The following is a 21,946-nucleotide window of genomic DNA, read 5'->3' as shown; positions in this document are numbered from 1 at the left end:
CTTATAATAGTCGCTACGTCTGGCTGCAGTCTCGAGTTATAAAGTTGCCACGGTTCATTCACGGACGCGTGACTGACTGGTTTTGTCAAAAAATTGATGATAATCGCGGGAAATATTTCGGCACACAACGTAATACACATCATTTACGCAATGTATGTGGTATACATAATATTATTACGTCGTGTCGACTCATGACACCGATTTACCCGCGTTATATGTACGACGGAAATTATCGCGATGATGATTCACGCTGATTTAAACGGTGGATTTTTTTACTTTTAATACCGTATACATTATACATATATCCATGTGGAATGCACGTTCCATACATCAAACGGTTGGTTGACCATTACGGACGGAAGAAAAAAACGAAAATTTTTGTTCAGAGAAAAACAGCCGACCACTGAATGAGAGGATGGGAAAAACGAGCAAACGAATAGAAAAGAAACGTAGATACATTCCTTAGACAGGATTCGATCATCGATTCATTTCCGGAAGCCACAAATTGCTCTGTATACCTACATATATATATATATATATATATATACAATAGATACACACCTATATAACCCTCGATAAAACCGGATACCTCCGCGTCAACTCTGAAATAGGATACCTACCACTTGCAACGATTACAGTTTTTGTCGACTATCTATTTACTATTTGAATTTTTACTCGCGGTGAACGCAATTTATAACATTTAGACGCAACAAGATCCACGTATCGTATGTGTACATAGTACGTACGGGTATACGGCTTCTCGATCAAAGCATATAGGTACAGGTAGATGCAATTGCTTGAGCTACAGGAGCGAGGAAAACTAATCAGACCGTGAAAAATGATTCTGCGCAAACTATTATCCCACATAATCAGCATTATTGTCAATCACACGGATCTGTCGCAATTGGATGGTTCAAATTTTCGAGAAAATCAATTTCAAAGTCTACAGAATCCGAATTTCCTAGACACAGAATTTGCTCTGCGACGATACCTGTCGCGTAGATCATTACTTTGATTATTTTCCTCAGCTTTTCTTATCTTCTGGTCAATTTTTATTCATTTCTTTTTCTCTCGTCTTCTAACGTTATTCGCGCGCTACGTATACATATATACATACCACGGTATATACTTGGGTATATAATTCCCCGTATAAGGGTCAATTAAGAAAAGGCTTGTACGCGGTGCAAGGTAGCGTGTATTTCCGCGAAATAGAGTAACGCTAGAGAAAGACTCTTTTATATATACACACTTTGCACCTGTAATAGAAAATAGTGTATGAGCGGCAAAAGCCATCGCTATAGCATTTCAAGCATTCTTAACAGACGCCGCGCGACCGCCGCGTATTCACCCGTAGCGAATCGAGTGGAAGGGATTTCACTGAACTGATTTAACGATGATGAAATTTTCGTCCGATTTTCGACTCGTTGTTCTCACATCGGATGGAACGAAAGAAATTTCAATACTGCGTACGGAAAATGTGCAACCCCTACGCCGATGAGAAACGTAACGATAGCGGCGAATAATTTTATAACACGGGAATTTGTAGAGTTTTTTTTTTGCATCGCGTTTTCATACGCAACGGAGGAAACGCGTATCGGTGAGGATTGAAAAAACTCAAGTTACGTTACCTTACGTTAGGTTACGTTACTTCGTTTTACCAATACAACTCGCGAAGTAAAGAGCCGCCTGTTGCTTCTGATTGTGAGTGAGCAGCGCGTGTAAAACAAGGTAACGGTAAACGCGTTATCCGAACGCGACCCGTGCTCACATTATAAAACTACGTGGTGCGTGTATATGCGTGGCCAAGAAAGTCACGTGATTACTGTCTCGAGAGAAGAGAACTGGCACGGGCAATCAAATCATTTATTTTCTCATCTCTCACCCCGCCTGGAAACCACGCCGAACGTTTGAAAGAATAAAATTTCGAGGAGCTATCGTTACGAGTCTATATCGTAACGTCGGGAGGTGTTCACTTCTGATGAAAAGCACCACCGCTGGATAGAGCGACAAAAATTATTGTCAATTTTTCGAAAAATTAATATTTTCACTCACGATCAAAGGAAGATGCGAAGACAATCATTTTTATCGTCATTCTCAGGCTCTTGAAATTATTACCTTTTTCATTTTTTGTTTTCATACGTACGTACACGTAGTAAGACAGCGAGAAATATTTAGTGGTTTTATAATTACGATCGGAATAGAAAAATTAAGTTTATACGTAATTTTTTTTCTCTTTTTTTTTTTTCTTCTTCTCTTCATCCATGTCGGCGTTGTAACCCAAAGCGAAATAATTACACTAAAAAATCTCGCATAATATTATTATATTATATACGCGCGCTCATCAAATATAGCCGGTAGTATATTACTGGAGAAAAATTCTAACGATCGATCAATCGTGCACCGTCTATAATATAATAATATAACCGACGCGTCAGAGTTTTAATTGGTAGTTTTGACCCACGCGCGTTATTAGCTTAACTTCCAGAGTCATCATGATTATTTGAACAATTATTATTTTTCTTCTTTATTAGTTTCTTTTTTTTTTTCTTTTTTCTTCATTCATTTCATTTTATTTCTTTTTCTCGGATATTTTGTTCTTTCTTTTTTTTCAGGCGTGTAACACACAAATTACATAGTTACGGTATATGTACGCGTGCATTATTCTGTTATACGCTATGTATACCATAACGCAACACTACAAATCGTGTAACGTTATATACCTCATATAATATCAGCTGGTATATTATTCAATATTTTCCGGTTCGTCATAATTTATAACGTAATATTTATCTCTTATTCATTTTATCATACATAGATTTTCAGCCATAGGTATATTAATTATATACCATGGGAATATGAACTTGGGGTCCCTCGAGAAGTGTCACCAATTATACCGGATTATACTAATATAACGATTTCTATTACCGATTTCTCGATTATAACGATATCGTATGCATGTGACCAGGCTCAATTAACGGTTACGTTGCTAAATAATTCAGAGAAAAAAAAAAAAAACATCCATATATATTTCGAAAAAAGAAGACAGGATAAGGAATTACGGAGATAGGTGTAATACACACAGATGCATACATATATGTATACCCATAACGGATCGTTTCAAGGAATTTTTGTTTCCAACCTTTCTCGTTATTCGGGAAGAAATCTCGATAGTCGGGGCGCGGCACTTAACAGATCCACGTGCGGATGACCCTCTTAAGGTTACGAAGAACTGACGCATTCTCACGTTACACGTACGTACGTTACTCACGCGTTACTGAGATATGGTATGGTATACGCCTATAAGCGCGTGTAAATAATTGATCAGTCCAACGACAGCTTCATTCGCTGTCGTTGGAATTGTTATAGTGTACATAGTATATTGTACGAGCCGTTAGAAAAAATTCGACAAAAGAAATGAAGATGAAGAAGAAGAAAAAGAAAAAGGATTAAAAAAAAAAAACAGGGGGAATAAATGGAGGCAATTTTATACGCACGTGTGGGATTTAAGAAAAAGAAAAAGAAAAAAATCCTTCTTCTTTTTTACATTTGTATACGTCCCCCGCGAAATATTCACCTGTTGAAATTATGATTAGGTGTGTACGAACCGATGACTTACAGTATTTGTATTGTCGGGATGAATAAAAAAAAAAAAGAGGACGCCTACATGAAACGCGTGTATAATAAAAATGGCGATAGTTTTGGAATTTTAACGAGTGGAAAGATCGTCGGCCCCGAAATGTACCAGATGCGATGTAGATAGAGGGAATCGGTTAGGAGGTCCGCGGGTTAATTTTACGGTATGTATAGTGCCAATGTGGGTATGTGCAATGCCGATATATGTATAATAAAACCGAGGCAAAAGCGAGCGCGACGATGTGGTTCAAACACGTGTCTTACGTTACAAACTAACCGCGAGAGAGCATTCGAATATCGAATTACAAAACACTTATATATTCTTATATTCGACGTGCGAGTTGTTTCAAGACACCCGCTCTTTCTGATCGCGTAGTTTATATTTTGCGCTCCTGTAGCACGAGTCTGGAGAATGGAAAGAAGTTATACCGATCGTCATCCGTGACCTTACGACTGACGATGAACTTGTCTTATTCAACTAGAGAATCTAAATCTATAACCTTTCGTGATCCTCACCCGGGGGTCGCGGTCAGCTCGTACAGTAGGTACCTTTGATCTTCGAAAGATCTTAACGGCGATCGAGGAACCAACGGATCAGAATCTACAAGGGATTCGACCGTGAACTCGATCATTTCGTAAGGATAACGCTGATCCACAGATTGTGATAACCTGCGGAAAAATGCCGTTAAAAATATCGCTCTGAAAAAAACAAAAAAAAAAACCAAAGAACAAATTATAAAGAGCGTTTCCGTTCTCTGTACACGTGTGCTGTACATGAAACATTCCGACGAACAAAGTAAAAAGCAAAGATACGTTATCGCAGCCGCGTTTTACCTCGTTTCAATTACCCAAGTTTTAACAAGCCAATGATCGAAAATATGACGAGGAGATATATACGCACATCCAAAATTCAAGGAAGAGGAGCATATCGAGAATCGAGAATATCCGGGGGCTTCTTTAGTTTGTCCCCTTCCTCCGTTGTTAACTGTAAAGTGTAAGTGGCTCTAGTCTTCCAGTCTTTCGAGCTTCTCTTTCAAGTCCGTCCACCACCTCGCGTATTTCTTTTATCCCCCTTTCGCACTACTTCCTCTTCTTCTTCTTCTTCTTCTTCGTCTTCATCGTCTTCGTCGTCTTCTTCTTCTTATTTTTCTTTCCTAGATAAAGGCGACGTGTTCAGACAATTAACGTCGAACGGAAATAATCAGCGAGCCGCACACGTCTATCATACGTATATACATATACCTACGTGTATATTCTCTATTCCCAGCTACTCTTGAGGAAGGCAAATCTTGCGTCGATACGTACGTACCTGTATAGCTGTAGATTTTTTCGCATACACATGTGATATACACCGCTAGACAAGCACGGTATTTTACAGTTTCGTATAAGACCGCATTGGAAACAACGCCGATGGGACGTAATTCGTAGGCACAGTATAACACGTCACACTGCAACGTACGTACGTACAAATCACCGCACGTGGGAACACGTCTTTACGTTATACGTACAAACCATATAAAATACAAACGTGCACTATACTGTATAATAATGGCACGTTAGAATATTTTTTCTGCACACGTATTACGTATAATGAACCCAGCCACGGCTTTGTCCGTTAACGGTTCTCTTTCCAACATCATTACAACGCGTTTGATAACGAAGACAAAAAACCAAGTGCGAAATGGTTCAGGAAAAATTATGCAGATCCGAAAAATATTGCGTCACCGCATTTCGCGCATTCGATGAGATTATTGTACGTATAATGTTCACATTATTGGTTGCGGCGGTTAGGAGAGACGTTGAAAAATAACAAAGAACCGTTTATCGAAAGAGGTAACACAACGGGTACGCGATGCATAATAAATTGGTACCTTTATAACCGGGTAGAGGAAGAAGAAGAAGAAGAAGAAGAAGTAGCAGAAGTAGCAGCAGAAACAGCTCGCATCGCAAAGTATATTACATACACACAAAGTGTCGGTGGTGTCTGGTGTGTAATGTACGTACGTACACGTACGTGTACTAATACTATATATATTATTCCAAGTTTGCATACCTCATAACCATTTAATATAAGTACGCTGCACCGTCGATCATGGATATGAGAGCCGTACGACGCCCGAGCAATGCGTGCGCTGCTTCACGGAATGAATTTCGGGGATTTATAAACTCGTGAATAATTTCAACCGTTCGATACGACCTACCTTCTCGCGGTGCATCTGCATAAAATATAAAGGCATGTGCACGTACACCTAACAACAATCGGAGATTGTCTACTATTATTTATCACATGCGTATGCGTACACCTGTAAGAATCGCTGGGAAAATATTCCAGACGTTTATCGTAGTAGTTAAACGTTAAGCGCTTGTCCGGTGTAACAGGTGGCTTTTGTGTTTTGAGGAAGAATTTTATAAAGAGGTCGTGTCGTATACCCAGTTCCCTAGTTTCTTCCGCATGTCTTTCTCTTTCTTCTTCTTATTCTGCTCCGCATGGAACCGTCGTTTAATCCGAATCGCGTAGCGCTTGGAAGAATTGATGAAGTTTTTCGAGCTTGAAATACCTAAGGATACACCGAAAAAATCCAAAATTTCGAAATTGAAAACTTGAAAATGTTTTTAAACCGGTCTAATGTGTACGTATGCTTTTTGGCCGATCTGCTGCAGACGCGACGTACACGTATCACACCTAACGTATAAACGTCTGCAAGAACGTCAATTGTTGCGCTCACAGATAAAAAGAAAGGGTTGCGCACTTTTTACCAGTTATGAGGTTATAACATTGTATGGTTTGTACCCTTTATATAATGCATGAGAGGAAAAACCAGTATTCGGTTCTGTGTCCTACCTACTTCACGCGATGTATGAATGTTTTAGTTTTTTTTTTCGGCGCTTGGTATGTCCGACCTGGTCCAAGACTCCAAAGTTGCTGCTGCTCCCGCTGATGCATCAAGGGGACTCGATTACGGTGGAACGATCATCGCGAGGGTCTCCTCTGCAGAATTACGTGTTATAGTATTAGTACACGTATAGTATGTAGTCGATATGGAAGACGGGACCCTATATAGCATCTCGTTCGGACCCACACGGGGCCACCGTCGTCAATGGAATGTCGTATACGATCTGATCCAATAACCAATTGACAATCGGTGGTCCTGATTTCTGTGCTATAGCCGCCGATGCTTAAAAACTAGCACCATTCAATTTTTCATTCGCAATACAGTAATGGAAACATCCGGAATATCTAATCCGCTGTATAATACATTCGACTCTTTTCATCCGTTTCGTTCTCCCTTCTTCTTTTTCTTCAAAATGGCGTGGATTTTGGAGCACGCGTGGGCGTCTATGCCTATGTATAACGCGTAGGCATCAATTTTGTATACAATCGGCCGTTCCAAATTCCTGAATATATTAACCGCGTTAGATGGTTACATTTTACATACGAACCAACCCGTATAATGTTTGATAAATTTTTCGGTCAAGTTCACACGGTTGTTGTTAGACGTATATCTAATACGGGAAAGAATCGTGCGCCTCTTCTGTTATAACAATGTGTACATACACGGCGGAAACCATTAAACGAGTTGGTTTTCAGCGTTCCTCAACTTAGAATTAAAGTTTTATGCTAATTTTTCAATTAAATGATCTTTTTTCTCGTCTAATCTTCTCATCTTTTCGCGCAAAAATGTTCGCATACGTCGATCGGAAATTAATCAGGGATGCACGAGATGAAAATTCGCCGCTCCTTTACAGCTATCGAATATTGGAATTAGTTTCCAGACAAAATTTGCAATATTTTGCAACGTCGAAGATTCGACGTCTCGTACACGTATAAAAGTAATAATAAGGAATTATTGCGGTGGTACCAAGCTGTCTTTACGCAACGAGCGACATGACGTGCTTTGTAACGGACAAAACGGATGACCGTCTGACATTCCGAGGCTGCGTGAAATGTAAAATATACCGGCGTGAGGGAACCGCGCCGCGCTCTTCGACGCCAACGTGAGCGGCATCGTCTATAAGGGTTCCGGATCGCTCGTCTTCTTCTCCTTCTTCGCCTCCTCCTTCTTCGTCTTCTTCTTCTTCTTCTTCGGAGAACGGATATCGTAGTGGTTATAAACCAATGGTATTGCACCTCTTCTGCCGCTGCATGCGCAAGGATGGATCGGCATCACTTACGTTACATCGAGTTCCACGACCTGCAACGCCGTTCGTCTTGTCCTCGTGTCTTTCAACATTTTACCGGTCATTCGTGACGCAGATGCTAATGAAATACGCTATATATTCTAACCGCTATTCCCACAGAACGCTGTGGATATACATAAAATATTTAAATTCCACTAATATCAGGTCGCGCCGTGGAAAATTACAATACACGTTAGTTCCCGTGGGGCATCACTTCGTCCATTGAAAGAAAAATCCGACCAAAAAATTCGAATATCGCACCTCGTTAGCAGCCTTTGGGGGTTGAATTACACGGCTGATTCGTAGCAATTCGTCACGGGTCGCGTGAATTGGTAAACTCGCGCGGAGTCATCTCTTTCTGGTGTTGGTCGAGGATCGAAGTCAACGTATCAGATGTATATATGGAATAGTTTCCGCGAGTTTACGGATCACCGTTGCCGAGCTAAAAGCCTACTAACGGCGGATAACGGATAACAGAAGCGCGTGGAACGTGTCTTGAATCGTCTGATACAGTGACCGACTAACGAGTTGCTCGATTCTCGGCTGACACGCCGAAGAAGAAGAAGAAGAAAACTTTGCACTTCGAATCCCAATCGTGTCCTTTGTTATATACACGTATGCGTTTTACAGGGACAAGTGTAGCCGCTAGAGCCAAAGAGAACAAAAAAAAATCTATTGCTATTACCATACGACATGAGGCGAAGCGCAATTCTATGCAAGGGGTACGCGGAATCCTAGTTAAAACCGCTGCCAAGTTCTTCAAGAATTATTTAGGCGATATATCCCTCCACTTCTTTCGGTTCAGGAATATAACTAGTAGTCTCTCTATGATCGTACGGAACGCTTCAAGTTTTTTTCCAAGTGTGAAATAATGTAAGAAACATTATTACCCATTGTCTAGTCAAGCGTGATTGAATCCCTCCTACGTCGTGCTTCTTCACCCTCGCGATAAGATCCGACGTACGACATTTGATCTGAAATAAAAAATTGTCAAGATGAAACGGAACTTGCGAATAAATTGAAATATAAACTTTGCGAAAGAAATGAAAAATTGACAGAGCAATATAAATTGATTGCAAAATATAACGAGAGGAGAACAGTTTCGTTCTATACCTACTATTTTGAATAATTTTTCATTTTATTTCCCGACTTTTTTGACGCTCTCGAATTAATCAATCTGCTCTCGTCGCTTATATACACATACAGTATGTATTTACGCTCATGTAGAGGTCTCGGTGAAATGCGTGTGGATATAATTAATCGATACATTCGGAATGACATCTAAAGACTAGAAACAGCGGCCATAATTACGTACGATAAAATATCAATAATTCTCGACATTTTTTTCACTACAATTTTTTATCCTTTTTAAATTCTTCACGCGGCTCTTTTAATCTCTCGTAACCCCGGAATACCAGAAAATAGTTTCCCAACTACGTTAATAGACTCTATTAATCGCCTGCCGCTGTGTATAATTTACATCAAACGGAGGATAAAATGCTCTACGATTAAAATTAAAAGAAGATAGAAAACCAGCTGCGGCGACTAAAACGAAAATCACTCCTTGCGTAAACGCTATTCATTATCACAGTTAAATTGTTCGATAATAATACAGATCTGAATTAAGCTCGCGACAATTTAAAGGGTGACTAGATTCCAGAGGATCCTTTGCTCCCGTATAATGCAGAGTGAAAGTGTCTGGTGTACTTTATAACTGGGGTGAATTTCTGCACCGGCTTAGATGATGCGTTCATAAGTTACCTATATTTTATTCCGATGAATCAAAATCGATTAAAAAAATTAAACAACATTCCTATTGAATTTTTCAGGAAAACTTGTCGTGGGGCTGGGATCTCCAGGATGCCAGGGTTGTTCAAGTTGCTAAGCTTGCTGATCTATACGGTAAGTCCCTTAATTGTATTATACCAGTTTTTTTTTTTTTTATTCAATTAGCATTTTCTAATTTGAATGTATTCGTGGAAAGTGACCATTTCGTAGCCCCTGACCACCTGCAACCTGAACGACGATCATCGATGGGCGGGTTGCGGGTAGTCAGGCGCTACGCATTTTTCACGAATATTCACGGTATAATTATCCTACGGGATACTTAAAAAGGAAATGGCGGATAATCTTGGCGTTGCAGTAAAACACAAGGTTATTATCATACTGCAGTGAGCTTATATTTCCGCAATAATCAGTCGGTCGGTAATCTTCGCTAATCAGCGAAGAATTTATTTATTCGATCGCGTTATACGCGAGTATTCCGTCTGCGGGAGATTCACCTGAATTACCTGTACCTACATTACACCCGTGATCAATGCGAAATTATCTCGAAGGATACCTATACCTTTATTTATACGGATGGGAAACCCGCATGATTGCCTATTATAATATCAGCTGTATAGGATGGATAATCATCCACCCGGTTCAATATTCTTATTGAACTTGTAATCTAAAGATGAAACGAAGCGAGCCGTTTTAATTTAGATTATTCACTATCAAAATTTTATCCTTTTTTTCCTTTATTCATTATCGTGTACCTTGTGAATCTGTAAGTGTGAGAAAAAAAATTCGTACCCGTACCATTCAAGTTTCAGCAAACAAATGGCAATTTTTTTCGGTTCTTCCTTTTTGTTGGAAAGTTCGCACGTTTATATAAATACTTTGGCTTAATCACAATCTTGAGGTCGCATCGGGAATAACTTCAAACGGATCTTTTGAATTATTGTAATATACATATAAATAACAGTCGTTTATAATTTAAAAAAAAAAACAAACTTTTAATTAATTAGTCATCACCTCTGCATAATTCTAGCAAAAAATTATCACAGCTTTGGACGTATTTATTAAATTTTATGTGTGCATATGATTAACTGTATCTCTCTTGATCGGCCATAAGTTGCGGGTGCGGAAAAATGAAGAAATTTCACCTCGGAACAGCGATATTTGTATTTGCATTTGTATTTGTTTTTATTAAAGAGACGTGAATCCATTTTTTTTTTTTTTCGGTTCTTCCCAGTCTTTTTTTCAACGAATGAATTTATTTTGTCTACTGATCTCGGTTGCAGAGGTAATTATGGTAATGTCTCGGCGCAATTTCGAGGCGCGACATCCGAGCATTCCATCTGACGATCCGTTAAAGAATTTCAAAAAGTACCGCATCAGACGTATAACGGGCATACTTTATACCACGAACGCCGACGGCTCCCCTGGTACTTCGTAATACAAGTACTATACACTATAATACTACCTGTTTGCTGGTGCAGCTATACTATACGTACGGTACGACATACATACACCGTATTTATGTACATAATACCTGCAAAAATTCTCTTGTATGTATAGGAAATTGTCTGATGTTGCAGCAAAATTGACGCGCGTTTAGGTACAGAGAACGTGTGCGTAAGATATTATAATACCTGTAACCCGAAGACGTTTCTACAGATATTCCAACTTAATCGTTCGATATTAATTTTCCCTTCACTTAGACCGTATGCTGCTGCAATGAATCATCATTTTTTATATTTACATTATATCTGTATACCTGTACGTGTATACGCGCGCGTTTATCGCGAATAAATATATAGCTTGCATATATTAATAATGTACTGTACCTGCAAAGATTAGGAATTTCATTTTTTGTATCGTTGTATAAAATCAAATATTGAAACGCAGCCACATCGTTAATATAAATTTTTCAGTCTGATGCATTCGCGATGTTGGAAAAAAAAAAATAAATAAAAAAAATTCTTCCGCACATGAAAAGTGGCACAAATACGCGTAATCATATCTTCGATGCACATCGTATATGGAATGAGAATTATATAGAATTAAAAAAAGCAATCAGAGGGATCTTCTTATGACGTATTAATCGCGTTGAGCTGCGGTGAACAGCGTATATAAAAACGTTTAGGTATGTAATATGAGAAAATCGCGTATTAATTATCACGTGGTATGCGTGAAAGAGATACGTTTTAGGTTTATAGTTGTGTGTAATAAAATGAATTATCAACGCTAAAGCACAGATGCTTCTTACAGCATGACGCGCGTGATATTCTGGCCTAGTAATCGCGGCACATAAATAGCAACATATAATGATATAATGTAATATAAAACGTCTTCGACCACATTACATATACCCGTGTACATTTTATGTATCAGTGTTGAATATTATAACATTGGAAAACCGTAATACGAAATACCTGATTCGAAAAAATATATACATACTTCACATAATCTGTGCGTGGAAACTGTATGTAAGTTAAATAAAATTATACCGGCGAACATATAGATATTTATATATATATTCTTACACTACATTATTTAAAAAATAAGTTACAGCCAGTTCTCCACTAATTTATTTTTATGGTTCCACTGCACCGCGGATGTAAGTTTTCAAATAACTGAAAGGTCGTAATTTTTTAATAACTGTTCTACTATGCATATACCGTAGAAAAGCGTAATTTAATTCAATTAATAGACCTGCTCTATGCAATAAATCTATTAGAATTCTATTTTACAAGTTCCTCGGTTGACATAGTGTGAAAATAACCGAGTCTGTCAAGTTGATATTATAATGTCTTAATAGCGAGAATCTAGCTAGGATACCAGCTGAATATTTATCCTCTGCATCCAGAATACCTTCTTATTTTTCCCATTTTTAGCGTATAATATACCGCAATTATCCTAGCTATGTATACGTACAGGATAAATAGGTACGTATGTACCGTGCGAGCCTTGAAATACATAAGTAAATGATAATAGCAGCTTATCTACCACGTGAGAAAAGCTGAACTCTCTAACATAATGCAGGTAGAGTATTATAATGTACGCGTATAAGGTACGGCTAGGTCATTGTTTTACGTGCAATTTTTCGGGAAACACTCTATAACGGATCGTGAACGTTACGTACAAACATAGGTATGTATACCTATGAGAGAATATATATTTCCAATGCATGTGTGTTCGTTGTAGATTGTTATAAGAATACGTGACGAGTTGAAACGGCAAAAAAATAACGCTGCAAACTCTCATAATCAGAGGCTATAGACTCCGAGTCAGGTCTAATAGTTTTGTATAAGTATTATACCCATACATGTGTAATGTCTCGTCTAATGGCGTTCAGGAATTTTAATAATCTTTACCCCGTTACTAAAGATATCTTTCCGTGTATAAATTACGCCTAATACCAGCTATATTATTCGTAGCTGTTGTTGCATCTCAATTAACGAGTGAAAATTTGAAAAGATAAGAAATATTTGTGTCTTCGGACGCAATATTCTTCTGATAAAATCAAATAAATTCTAGGAGAATTTTAGTTGAGGGTTCACAATCCATAGAATTCATATATTGATGGAGGAAGTATTTTTTGCTTTGATGAAAATATCTGCAGTTATCCACTTGCTGAGTTTTCGGTTTGAAAACATTCACAAGAGATGCTTCGATGGAACTGATATAGACATAATTTTCGACAATAACTCAAGTACCAAATATTAGTTGAAATATTTTCGAAATTCACAACTTTGATAAATATTTTGTCAATTTTCCCAGCCAAAAGCAGAGTTATCAACCTGATATAATACATACCTAATACTGCGATCCATCGCGGGACTCAATTTGTCGATTCGCGGTGCAGTGTGATTTCTATTACTCAATTAATCTCATTGTTTCCTCTTCTTTTTCTTAAATTCCCAGGTGATTGGCGTGCAGAACGGTGAGTCTAGCAGCGACGTCTGGCCCCTGGAGCGGCCGGACGGTATGCCAGCTATTGAATCTCTCGAAGTAATGTGCGGGAAAGATCACATGGACGTACATCTTTCCTTTTCGCATCCCTTCGAGGGGATTGTATCCTCTAAAGGTCAACACGCCGATCCTCGTTGCGTTTATGTACCGCCTTCAACAGGACAAACCTTCTTCTCCTTCCGGATAGCGTACGCGAGGTGAGTTCTAGAAAGAAAGGTCAATTTTTATTTCTTCTTCCTTCCACTTTTCCACGTATAATTTTCATAATCTTTCTTTCTTTTTCATTTTCGTTATATCGATAATCTGCAGATGCGGTACGAAACCGGATATGCATGGACAATTTTACGAAAATACCGTTGTCGTACAATACGACAAAGATTTACTGGAGGTTTGGGACGAAGCTAAACGACTTAGGTGTGAATGGTTTAACGATTATGAAAAAACCGCATCAAAACCACCCATGGTTATCGCAGATCTAGACGTCATACAACTCGATTTTAGAGGTAAAAATGAATTAACCGTTCAAGTGAAAAGTTAATGTTTTTTACCCGATTTGAGAGGAACTTCAAACCGCGGCAAGATAACGTACGGGGAATTGATGACTTTTTTTCATTTTTGCAGGAGACAACGTAGATTGCTGGATGGAAATTCAGCACGGTAAAGGCCCCTGGGCTCCGCCAGTTTCTGGTATTGTTCCGCTAGGCTCCACTCTCACCCTTGTAATCGCTATCAACGATTACAGAGGTAAGTTTATCGAGAGATCGTGGACTGGGAAGCCTGATTTCCAGCCGTAAATTATACGCCTGTGTTACAATGAATACGGTTATTTCATTTTTTGTCTCTCTTTATATCATCAAAGGTGAATTTGACATGAGAGTGAAGTCCTGCGTGGCGTCTAACGGACGTGGTCATAAAATTCAACTAAGCGATGAATTTGGATGCGTATTAAGGCCGAAAATGATCAGCCGCTTTTTAAAAGCTCGAGGATCTGACGACCGCGCTACTGTTATCACGTATGCCTTCTTCCATGCGTTCAAATTCCCGGACGCTCTCAGTGTCCACATCAAATGCAAGGTAATTAATTTTCGGTTTAATCGATGATTTCAGTGTAATATAAATAAAATATTCTTATCCAAAGTTCGTCCAAACGGTGACCTCGCATGTGTCTGTATGTATATAGAAAGTTTCCCGTTTTCAGTGTAATATATTCGAATTTTGCCGTATCTTTTTTATTTCTATTTGTCTTTTAATTCGTTTCAACGGACGTATATCTTTGGGTATTTATTGATGTTGATTAATTCAGATCCATCAGGCTCGTAAATTTTCACCTAAGTTACGCAAAGACGCACACTGGTGTTGTCGGTTAGTTCCAAAGTATAGATATAACTGAACATCATCCGAAAGACCAAATGAAGACAGGCATAAAATGTGAGCTGAAGCTAAGCGCGGACTTGAGAATTTTGAGAATTATTATAGGCCCACTTTGACCGCTCCGCTGTATCAAAACCTGTTACGCTCTAGGGTACAGATTCTAATACTTAACTTACATAGACTCGTATGCGGGGCAGACTAAAAGTAATTAATATTTCTTACCTGCGCTCTTAAATCACCGGATATATTGGTATTGGTATTATTCTAACATGATCGATATCATTCCAACTATAACAAAACATAAATTATATGCTCCGTTTATTGAATTATACCAGTCATTATTTGGAAATCACGCAATTGCTACCCTTATATTGCTATCTACAGTTTGTTGAATTTACGTTTAATGAATGGTTTTGTTTCATTTTTTGTTCTACCTTTCTTCAGTCCTTATATTTATGACCGGATTCCTCTTTCTCTTCAGGAAGTTAACTGACTTTTAACTGCAATTTGAGAAGGCACTAACTTATCCCAAAAATTCTTGAGTAATTTGTTAGCTCCTTCGCAATAATAACCGTAGTTGGTGCTCCCTCGAAGAAGGATGATCATTTCTTGGAATTATTCGCAATTACAATCCTTCCGAATGTGCTCGAAATGTTAAAAAAAAATTAAATCAAATTGGACGTCATTATCTAAAAAATGGCACACTTCCTGTACCGGTATAATAACAATAAACATTGAAAATTGCTGCTCAGATACATGAAGGACGGGAAGAAAAAACTTATTAAAATCCTTTATCGCAATTGCCCCGCAGGTAGAGATCTGCAGGCACGGATGTCTGGATCACTGTCAACTGGACGGTCAAGTGAGTCATTATGCTCAGAAACGTAAAGATCATATAGCACCGTCGATTTTGACGTACACAGCGGCAACGACGACGACATCGGACGAAGAGGACGCGTCGCTATATGAAGACATAATAGAAAACGGTGGAGGAATGTCACCAGGCGTACAGGATCAGTCCCAGTTTCCGTTGGTCAATGAAAAATCAGCGACAGCACCAAAAGCGGAAGCTCAAACGAGTCATCGTCTTCCTGCACCAATTGTCGAACCACAACAAGAGGATACAGAATCCTTGAGTCAGTCGTATCCATTTTTGGTAAGTAAAATAGATGAATGTAATCTGAAGGAAAAAGAAAATAACCGAACTGGGATGATCAGATGAAATTGTCTTTAACACTAGGAACCTCTGCGACGTCTTCAGGACCACGGATCAACCGAAGAAAAGTTTCCTCACGGTCCTAGAAATTTGGAGAAAGATTCTTCGGTGGAGTCTTTATCACCTGCGGTTGCATCGCCTGTCGCCAATAGGCAAAAGAGATCGGTTGTGGTTTCAGATCGTAAAGCTAGAAGTGCTGACGTTGGAGTCAGCGGACTTTACGAAGTTATTTCTGAGGCAGATCTTGCTTTTAGTCCTGACACCCACGCAGAAGCTGTAACCGTATTTCAGGGTAGAATAAGGGAGGAAGTTGTCTACGGAATATGTCTTCCCATTCCTGGATTCAGCGCCCTGTTTGTCATAGTATCATTGTCCGCTGTAATATCTGCTCTAATTGCTGGCGCCATGTTACATCGGCTACAAATGCAACGTGAGGTCGTCGCAGTTAGCCAAGAAGGAACAGCGGCTGTAGCAACGCATCGATGGCTCGCTTATCGGTTGTTACGAGTACGTCGACTAAGCCAGATGCAACCGCAGTTGAATTTAAGTCAAACCCAAAGTCAGTCACAGCAGTCTATTGCTACTACGGTGGAACAGGGTTGACAGGGGAGGTATAGGACTAAGGGATTAAAATATATATTATTATATGCTGCAGCCGGTTTGATAAATGATGAGATCTGTGAGAGACGATTCACGATATGCAATATACTGTACAAAGTACCCTAAACGCCTAGTATAGTATGATGAATTAGGTATATGAGGAGAATATTTAGGAATATACATATTCCACGATATCTCTGAGTAAGTAAATGATTTATAGTGTATTATTATTATGTTATTATGTATTATTAAATTTTAAGTATGATATAAGTGTTCATTTCTTTTTAATAATTAAATAATACATCTCCCTTCAACATTTCGTAATATCCTTTAATTTTGTTTGATTGTTGTAAAATACAAAAAACACGATTCTATACCTGCACAAAATATTTTTTTGTTACTCTCATGATTAATATCATTATAATTATAAAAATCATTATCAGTATCAGTAATTCGATATCTATCGTTGCCTTATTTTTCCACCGTGGCAGCATTGACGATATAATCATTTTCTGGCAAGCAATTAATTTTCAAGTAATCAATCAATTCGATGCATTAATTCGATGATAAATAATTTTGAAATAATCCGTCGCGCGCTTTGCGGCAAAAGTAGTTCGCAGGATCGCGACGTACAGCAGCACTTTCTGGGCCGATTAAATAGCTCTGCAACTTTAGTTCCATTCAGCCTTAGTTCCTCTCAGACAGGTTGAAAATTATTCATTTGTTCCCTCTTCGAACATTATTCGAACGGTTGTGATCAACATCGGCTTTTTCTTATTAGAGTTTACTATGTGAAAAGTGTGTGATTTAGTAATGTGTTGGTGGATTAGAATTACATGCAGTTCAAGAACGAGTGAATAGTACAAGAATTATTTATTTAAAAAAATATACATGAACAGTTTGTCTATCCACAATTAACAATTCCATTGCTCACACGAGTGCACTCTTAAGGTGATGTGATCGAATCATTGTAAGTATAATTTGAGATTGCTGAATTCAATAATGATCGTTTACAAAGTACGTGATAATGAAGAGCTTATTATTTCGTATATTAGTTTTTATTAAGATTATTTTATAGATGCACCATGATTTATCATCACTAATAATTTGGCGAATAAATCGATGATGTATTTATACAATATTCGATCGTATATTCAAACGATGCACGTATCAAATCCATCTGACACTGTGACTTTACTGTACATAATGTGAAACACAACGCAGTGGTAGAACTAATGAATTTTATACTAATGTGAATTAGTACGAACCGATTAAATTACTAAAATCTGATAGTACCTAATCTTTTGCACAATAAATGTTGAAGCCTATGTCATTGTCTATCATCAATATTTGTTGGAGAGATCGCAGTAGTAGCTACCTGTTGAACATGTTCTGGTGAAAATCTTCGTCTTGTGCGGACAGACTGTGAATGACTGGTAGTTATATGAACGTGACAAACGGTATTACCATCCAAATTGTTAGCTTGAGAATGAGTATTTTGTCGTTTAATACCTCCACTATTAGTCTCCACATTACTGCCACTGTTTCTCCTCTTTACTCCATTCAACTCATGTTTCACCAGAGGTGTAACCGAGGAACGAGTTTTCCTGGGCTGATAGTCAGGCATTGCTTGCATCCTCTCCAAAGCAGCACGTAAGGGTAAAAGTCCAACAGCGAACGGTATTTCTTTACTCGGTGAATAATCAGAATAATCAAGATCGTTATTGGTGTTTTCTAAATAATCTGACATGTCCCCCCACAATGCGCGACTTACCGTTGCTATTGTATTGAACTTATTTGGCAGGAAATCACTCGATTCAACAACTGACCCTGATCTAATTATTTTCTCTGATTTTAATTTATTAGCAGTTTTCACTTTTTGCTCTCCCTTGTTATTGTTCTTGGATAATGACAGATGAGCCCTGCTCCCTCGACGAGCTATAAGTTTACTGTTGCTGCGTAAGAACCTTGGTGGATCTGATCCTCTTATTATTGGGTCTGGCGAGGCTTTGTTTTCATCTGATTCGCAGTACAACTCTGCTTCTTTATGTCTTCGTTTGAATCTCCTGGATATTTCGGTACCGTTTCTGGAATCTATCGGCTTTTCTTTAGTTTTATCGTTCGTGTCTTGAATAGAATTAGTGTTATTATTGTTCGTAGCATCCTCATGTTCGTGATGACTTAGCCTCACACTTCTCCTTAAAGTCGGAGTGCATAAAGATTTGGATTTACGGATTAAATCATCAGACTGCTCGTGTGGTACTATTCTATTGTCACCTGGAAAAATTTCCTTCATTTGCCTAGCTTCTTTATTATGATTTACAGCGGAAGGATTTGGCACTTCATCGGACACCCTTGAATTATATACACGTTCGTCAGAGATATCATTGCCAATAAAACCTATTACAGTCTCGATGTTGCCATTACTTAAACTCATAATGTACTCGCTTTCTAATTCAGTTTCATATTTAGAAGGTTCCTCCATTAAGTCTATGCAGTTGCTAGTAATGGGTGGTTCTGGTCGATCATCTATTATCTTGATGGGATGTTTATCGATTCCTTCAATAGATGTACGTCTTTTGTGTGTATAAACTTTCAAACATTTATCCACAGTTCTAGTTACTTCTTTGATCTCCCGCGATGGTTTTTTAATGGTCTCACACTCCTCTTCAGGGCAAGATTCAGTAATGAGTGAAGGAACTTTGACGGACTCATTTGGCATTCTTTTAGTATTTACAAAGTCACAGCATTGTTCGTAGAGTACTGGTTGAAGTTCGTTCTCCTTGTCGATAAAAACATTATCATCTACTTCCAACTCAACGCTATCCGTTATTTTCTGACTCTCATGTATCAAGTTTTGATCAACAGGACTAAAAACATCGGTGACTTTTTTATCATCTATCATGTCCGTGGATGATAATGATACTTGAGATTGGAGCAGTTTATTATCACATGTTGGTCCTACTTTTCTGTCCACTAATTTATCCAAGTCTCTTTCAGAATATTCATCTGCATGAATATTACTCCACCGTGGAGTCTGCATATAGCTATTGTCGTTGAACAAACTATACTCATTCCCATCTTCCAAATCGTCGACTTCTTCTTCTGAAAACTCAGCGCTATTTCGATCTTGATCTGCAGCATCGCTTTGTATTGCCATCAGGTTTTTAGTGATCCATGCTAGTTCTTTTACCTGTAATTATTTTTTGTTATGATGAGAATATGCCTACTAATTATGATGATGGATTGCGATACAAAATAATTCAATAAACTTGCCTTGAACACCCTAGCGGCCTGGAGTAATGGTTGTAAATGCTGTTTTGAAATGCTGGTCTCTCCACAGTACATGAATTCAACCATGGCTTTCAAGACCTCGAAATTCAAATCGCTCAGTAGAATAGTTGGCTCTTGTCCCAAATCTTGTTCCAACATTTCCTATTACACACAGAATACACTAAATAACCTTACAAGCATTAAAATAACTACTAAAGCATAGTTTTGGTTTGCTGTAGTTCTGGTTTCGGTCTGGGATGATAAAATCACGTGTCGAGATTACCTTACTGTTTTAGATATTTTTGATAGTTTCCTGAATGAGAGAGTGATTCAAAAGCTTGACCAAATTGATTCTATCTATTTTCTATTTCAATGGAAGACTAACACCAGACATGAATAACAGATATTAATAGCCAGATAAGAACCGACAATATGTACCTATTTTTAACCAACATAATTATCTAACATCATCATCTTTATGAAGGTTTATTGAGGTATATTCCAAGTACCAAAATCATTACTAGAACAAATAAATGGGATTAGGTTCAATATATATATCCCAATATTAGTTCCGATCAAATTAAATTCACAACAAACAAGGCAGCCCGATGTGAACCTTGAAGGACATTTGGTAGGTTCAAGGCAGGTAATATCTTGCTGAAAAAAAAGATGGAACATGTGTATAGTTTACACACATGCAATATGCTTGGCAAGTTTGAAATAAAGGATCACTCACCTCAAAGTACGGACTGCACGAAGCAAGAACCAGCTTGTGAACGCGCAGACCTTGCCCTTCACAAATCAGCGTAACGTCGACAAGGGATTGCCGGGCCAAAAGTCCACTGAATCTTTCAGTAACATGACTTGCATGTCCTTCCCATTGGAGAACGTGTTCTTCACTTGTATCAACCATGGCTGCGTCTATGTTAATTGTAAGATCAAATTGTGAGAAGGACTGTGAGATTTTCTACAATATTACTCGATCAACAATAACTATTTGACACCCAAGTATGACTGTTATATGCAGATGCAACAAACGACATCAAAAAACGTATGAAAGCATAGATAATTTATGCAGGTTTTTTCATCTTCTACATCTGACCTTCTGATGCTATAGTGCTAGTTACTTTAAACAAAGCTATGTAGCATGTAGTAGTTATATAAATAGTGAATAATATGATATGTTAGTTTACTCACCATGGAATCAGATAATTGCAGTCTAGGAAATTTGTTGATAGAAGCAATTCTGTACTACGTGACATACAATACGCAGTTTCAAATTCGATTTTTTTCTCAAAAAAGGATTTATAAGTCTGTATATAATATCTAAACGACTACACATATGTATCTAAACTGATCGCAAGTAAATTGCAGTAACTGACATATGCGATATTAATGAAATATGTAACTTGAAATTGTCAAATGCTTATATGACAATCTGATGTTTCGTAAGCTGGCGATTTGATAGTTGATTAAAGTGCTAGTTATGGAAAGATGATTTCGCCATCTTACATTACTATTGCAGTTTCACACAAACAACGCATCCAAGCTTTCCTGAGAAACTACTGGATTGTCTGGATTTTGTAATGTGCTTTGCTAGTGTCTGACAACGGACATACTGCCATCTGGCGATGAAAAGAATGAATAAACTTCTTACGTAAGATGAACCCTTGTCAACCCTAAATTTTACGTATTTTCCATGCATACAAGTCGAGTGACAATTCAAATTCGGTTTGAAAATAAATAATGAAGGATTACAGAAAACTGTAAGCATTGACTGAAGAATGGTAGACTTGAAAGTACATAGTACATAATTTTTTGAAACACCCTGTAGATGAGTGCACGGTGGTCTATGGTTGCGAGGGTCTTGGGACTCAGTAAATTGATATTACAGCGATTGCACTGCATTTTGACATGATGTATGAATAAAAT

General features: G+C 38.1%; 2 protein-coding genes and 1 long non-coding RNA gene across 9 annotated transcripts in view; 1 reads left to right on the top strand and 2 right to left on the bottom strand.

The window, feature by feature from the left end:
- Window positions 1-6,183, bottom strand: part of LOC110116948 — a 12,910-nt gene extending 6,727 nt beyond the window's left edge. Inside the window, exon 1 of the long non-coding RNA XR_007280106.1 lies at window positions 4,535-6,183. This is a non-coding gene — a long non-coding RNA (uncharacterized LOC110116948). The remainder of the gene's footprint in view (window positions 1-4,534) is intronic.
- Window positions 1-18,084, top strand: part of LOC105685040 — a 25,385-nt gene extending 7,301 nt beyond the window's left edge. The window contains exons 1-8 of one of the 2 annotated variants that reach the window (XM_048660255.1): window positions 8,664-8,685; window positions 9,642-9,714; window positions 13,507-13,751; window positions 13,864-14,057; window positions 14,176-14,298; window positions 14,414-14,628; window positions 15,737-16,081; window positions 16,166-18,084. In XM_048660255.1, coding sequence (XP_048516212.1) covers window positions 8,684-8,685; window positions 9,642-9,714; window positions 13,507-13,751; window positions 13,864-14,057; window positions 14,176-14,298; window positions 14,414-14,628; window positions 15,737-16,081; window positions 16,166-16,744 — 1,776 coding nt within the window. In that variant the 5' untranslated portion in view covers window positions 8,664-8,683 and the 3' untranslated portion in view covers window positions 16,745-18,084. Of the gene's footprint in view, window positions 1-8,663; window positions 8,686-9,641; window positions 9,715-13,506; window positions 13,752-13,863; window positions 14,058-14,175; window positions 14,299-14,413; window positions 14,629-15,736; window positions 16,082-16,165 lie in introns of those variants that run through there. The other variant, XM_012398842.3, reaches the window with a different exon arrangement.
- On the bottom strand, window positions 17,600-21,946 carry LOC105685055. Of its 6 annotated transcripts, none has more exons than XM_048660252.1 (5): window positions 20,751-20,892; window positions 20,605-20,671; window positions 20,453-20,534; window positions 20,018-20,176; window positions 17,600-19,934 (listed from the first exon to the last, which is right to left on the bottom strand). In XM_048660252.1, the coding sequence occupies exons 4-5, from the start codon at window positions 20,171-20,173 to the stop codon at window positions 18,072-18,074; spliced, it is 2,019 nt and encodes a 672-aa protein (XP_048516209.1). In that variant the 5' UTR covers window positions 20,174-20,176; window positions 20,453-20,534; window positions 20,605-20,671; window positions 20,751-20,892; the 3' UTR covers window positions 17,600-18,071. The 6 variants fall into 6 exon arrangements, with proteins under 6 accessions (XP_048516209.1, XP_048516208.1, XP_048516210.1 ...); XM_048660251.1 differs by having other exon boundaries at window positions 20,612-20,671; XM_048660253.1 differs by having other exon boundaries at window positions 20,631-20,671.

This window comes from Athalia rosae, chromosome 1 (assembly GCF_917208135.1).
Source record: "Athalia rosae chromosome 1, iyAthRosa1.1, whole genome shotgun sequence".
Classification (NCBI taxonomy): domain Eukaryota; kingdom Metazoa; phylum Arthropoda; class Insecta; order Hymenoptera; family Athaliidae; genus Athalia; species Athalia rosae.
This window is presented reverse-complemented; position numbering and strand designations above follow the sequence as displayed.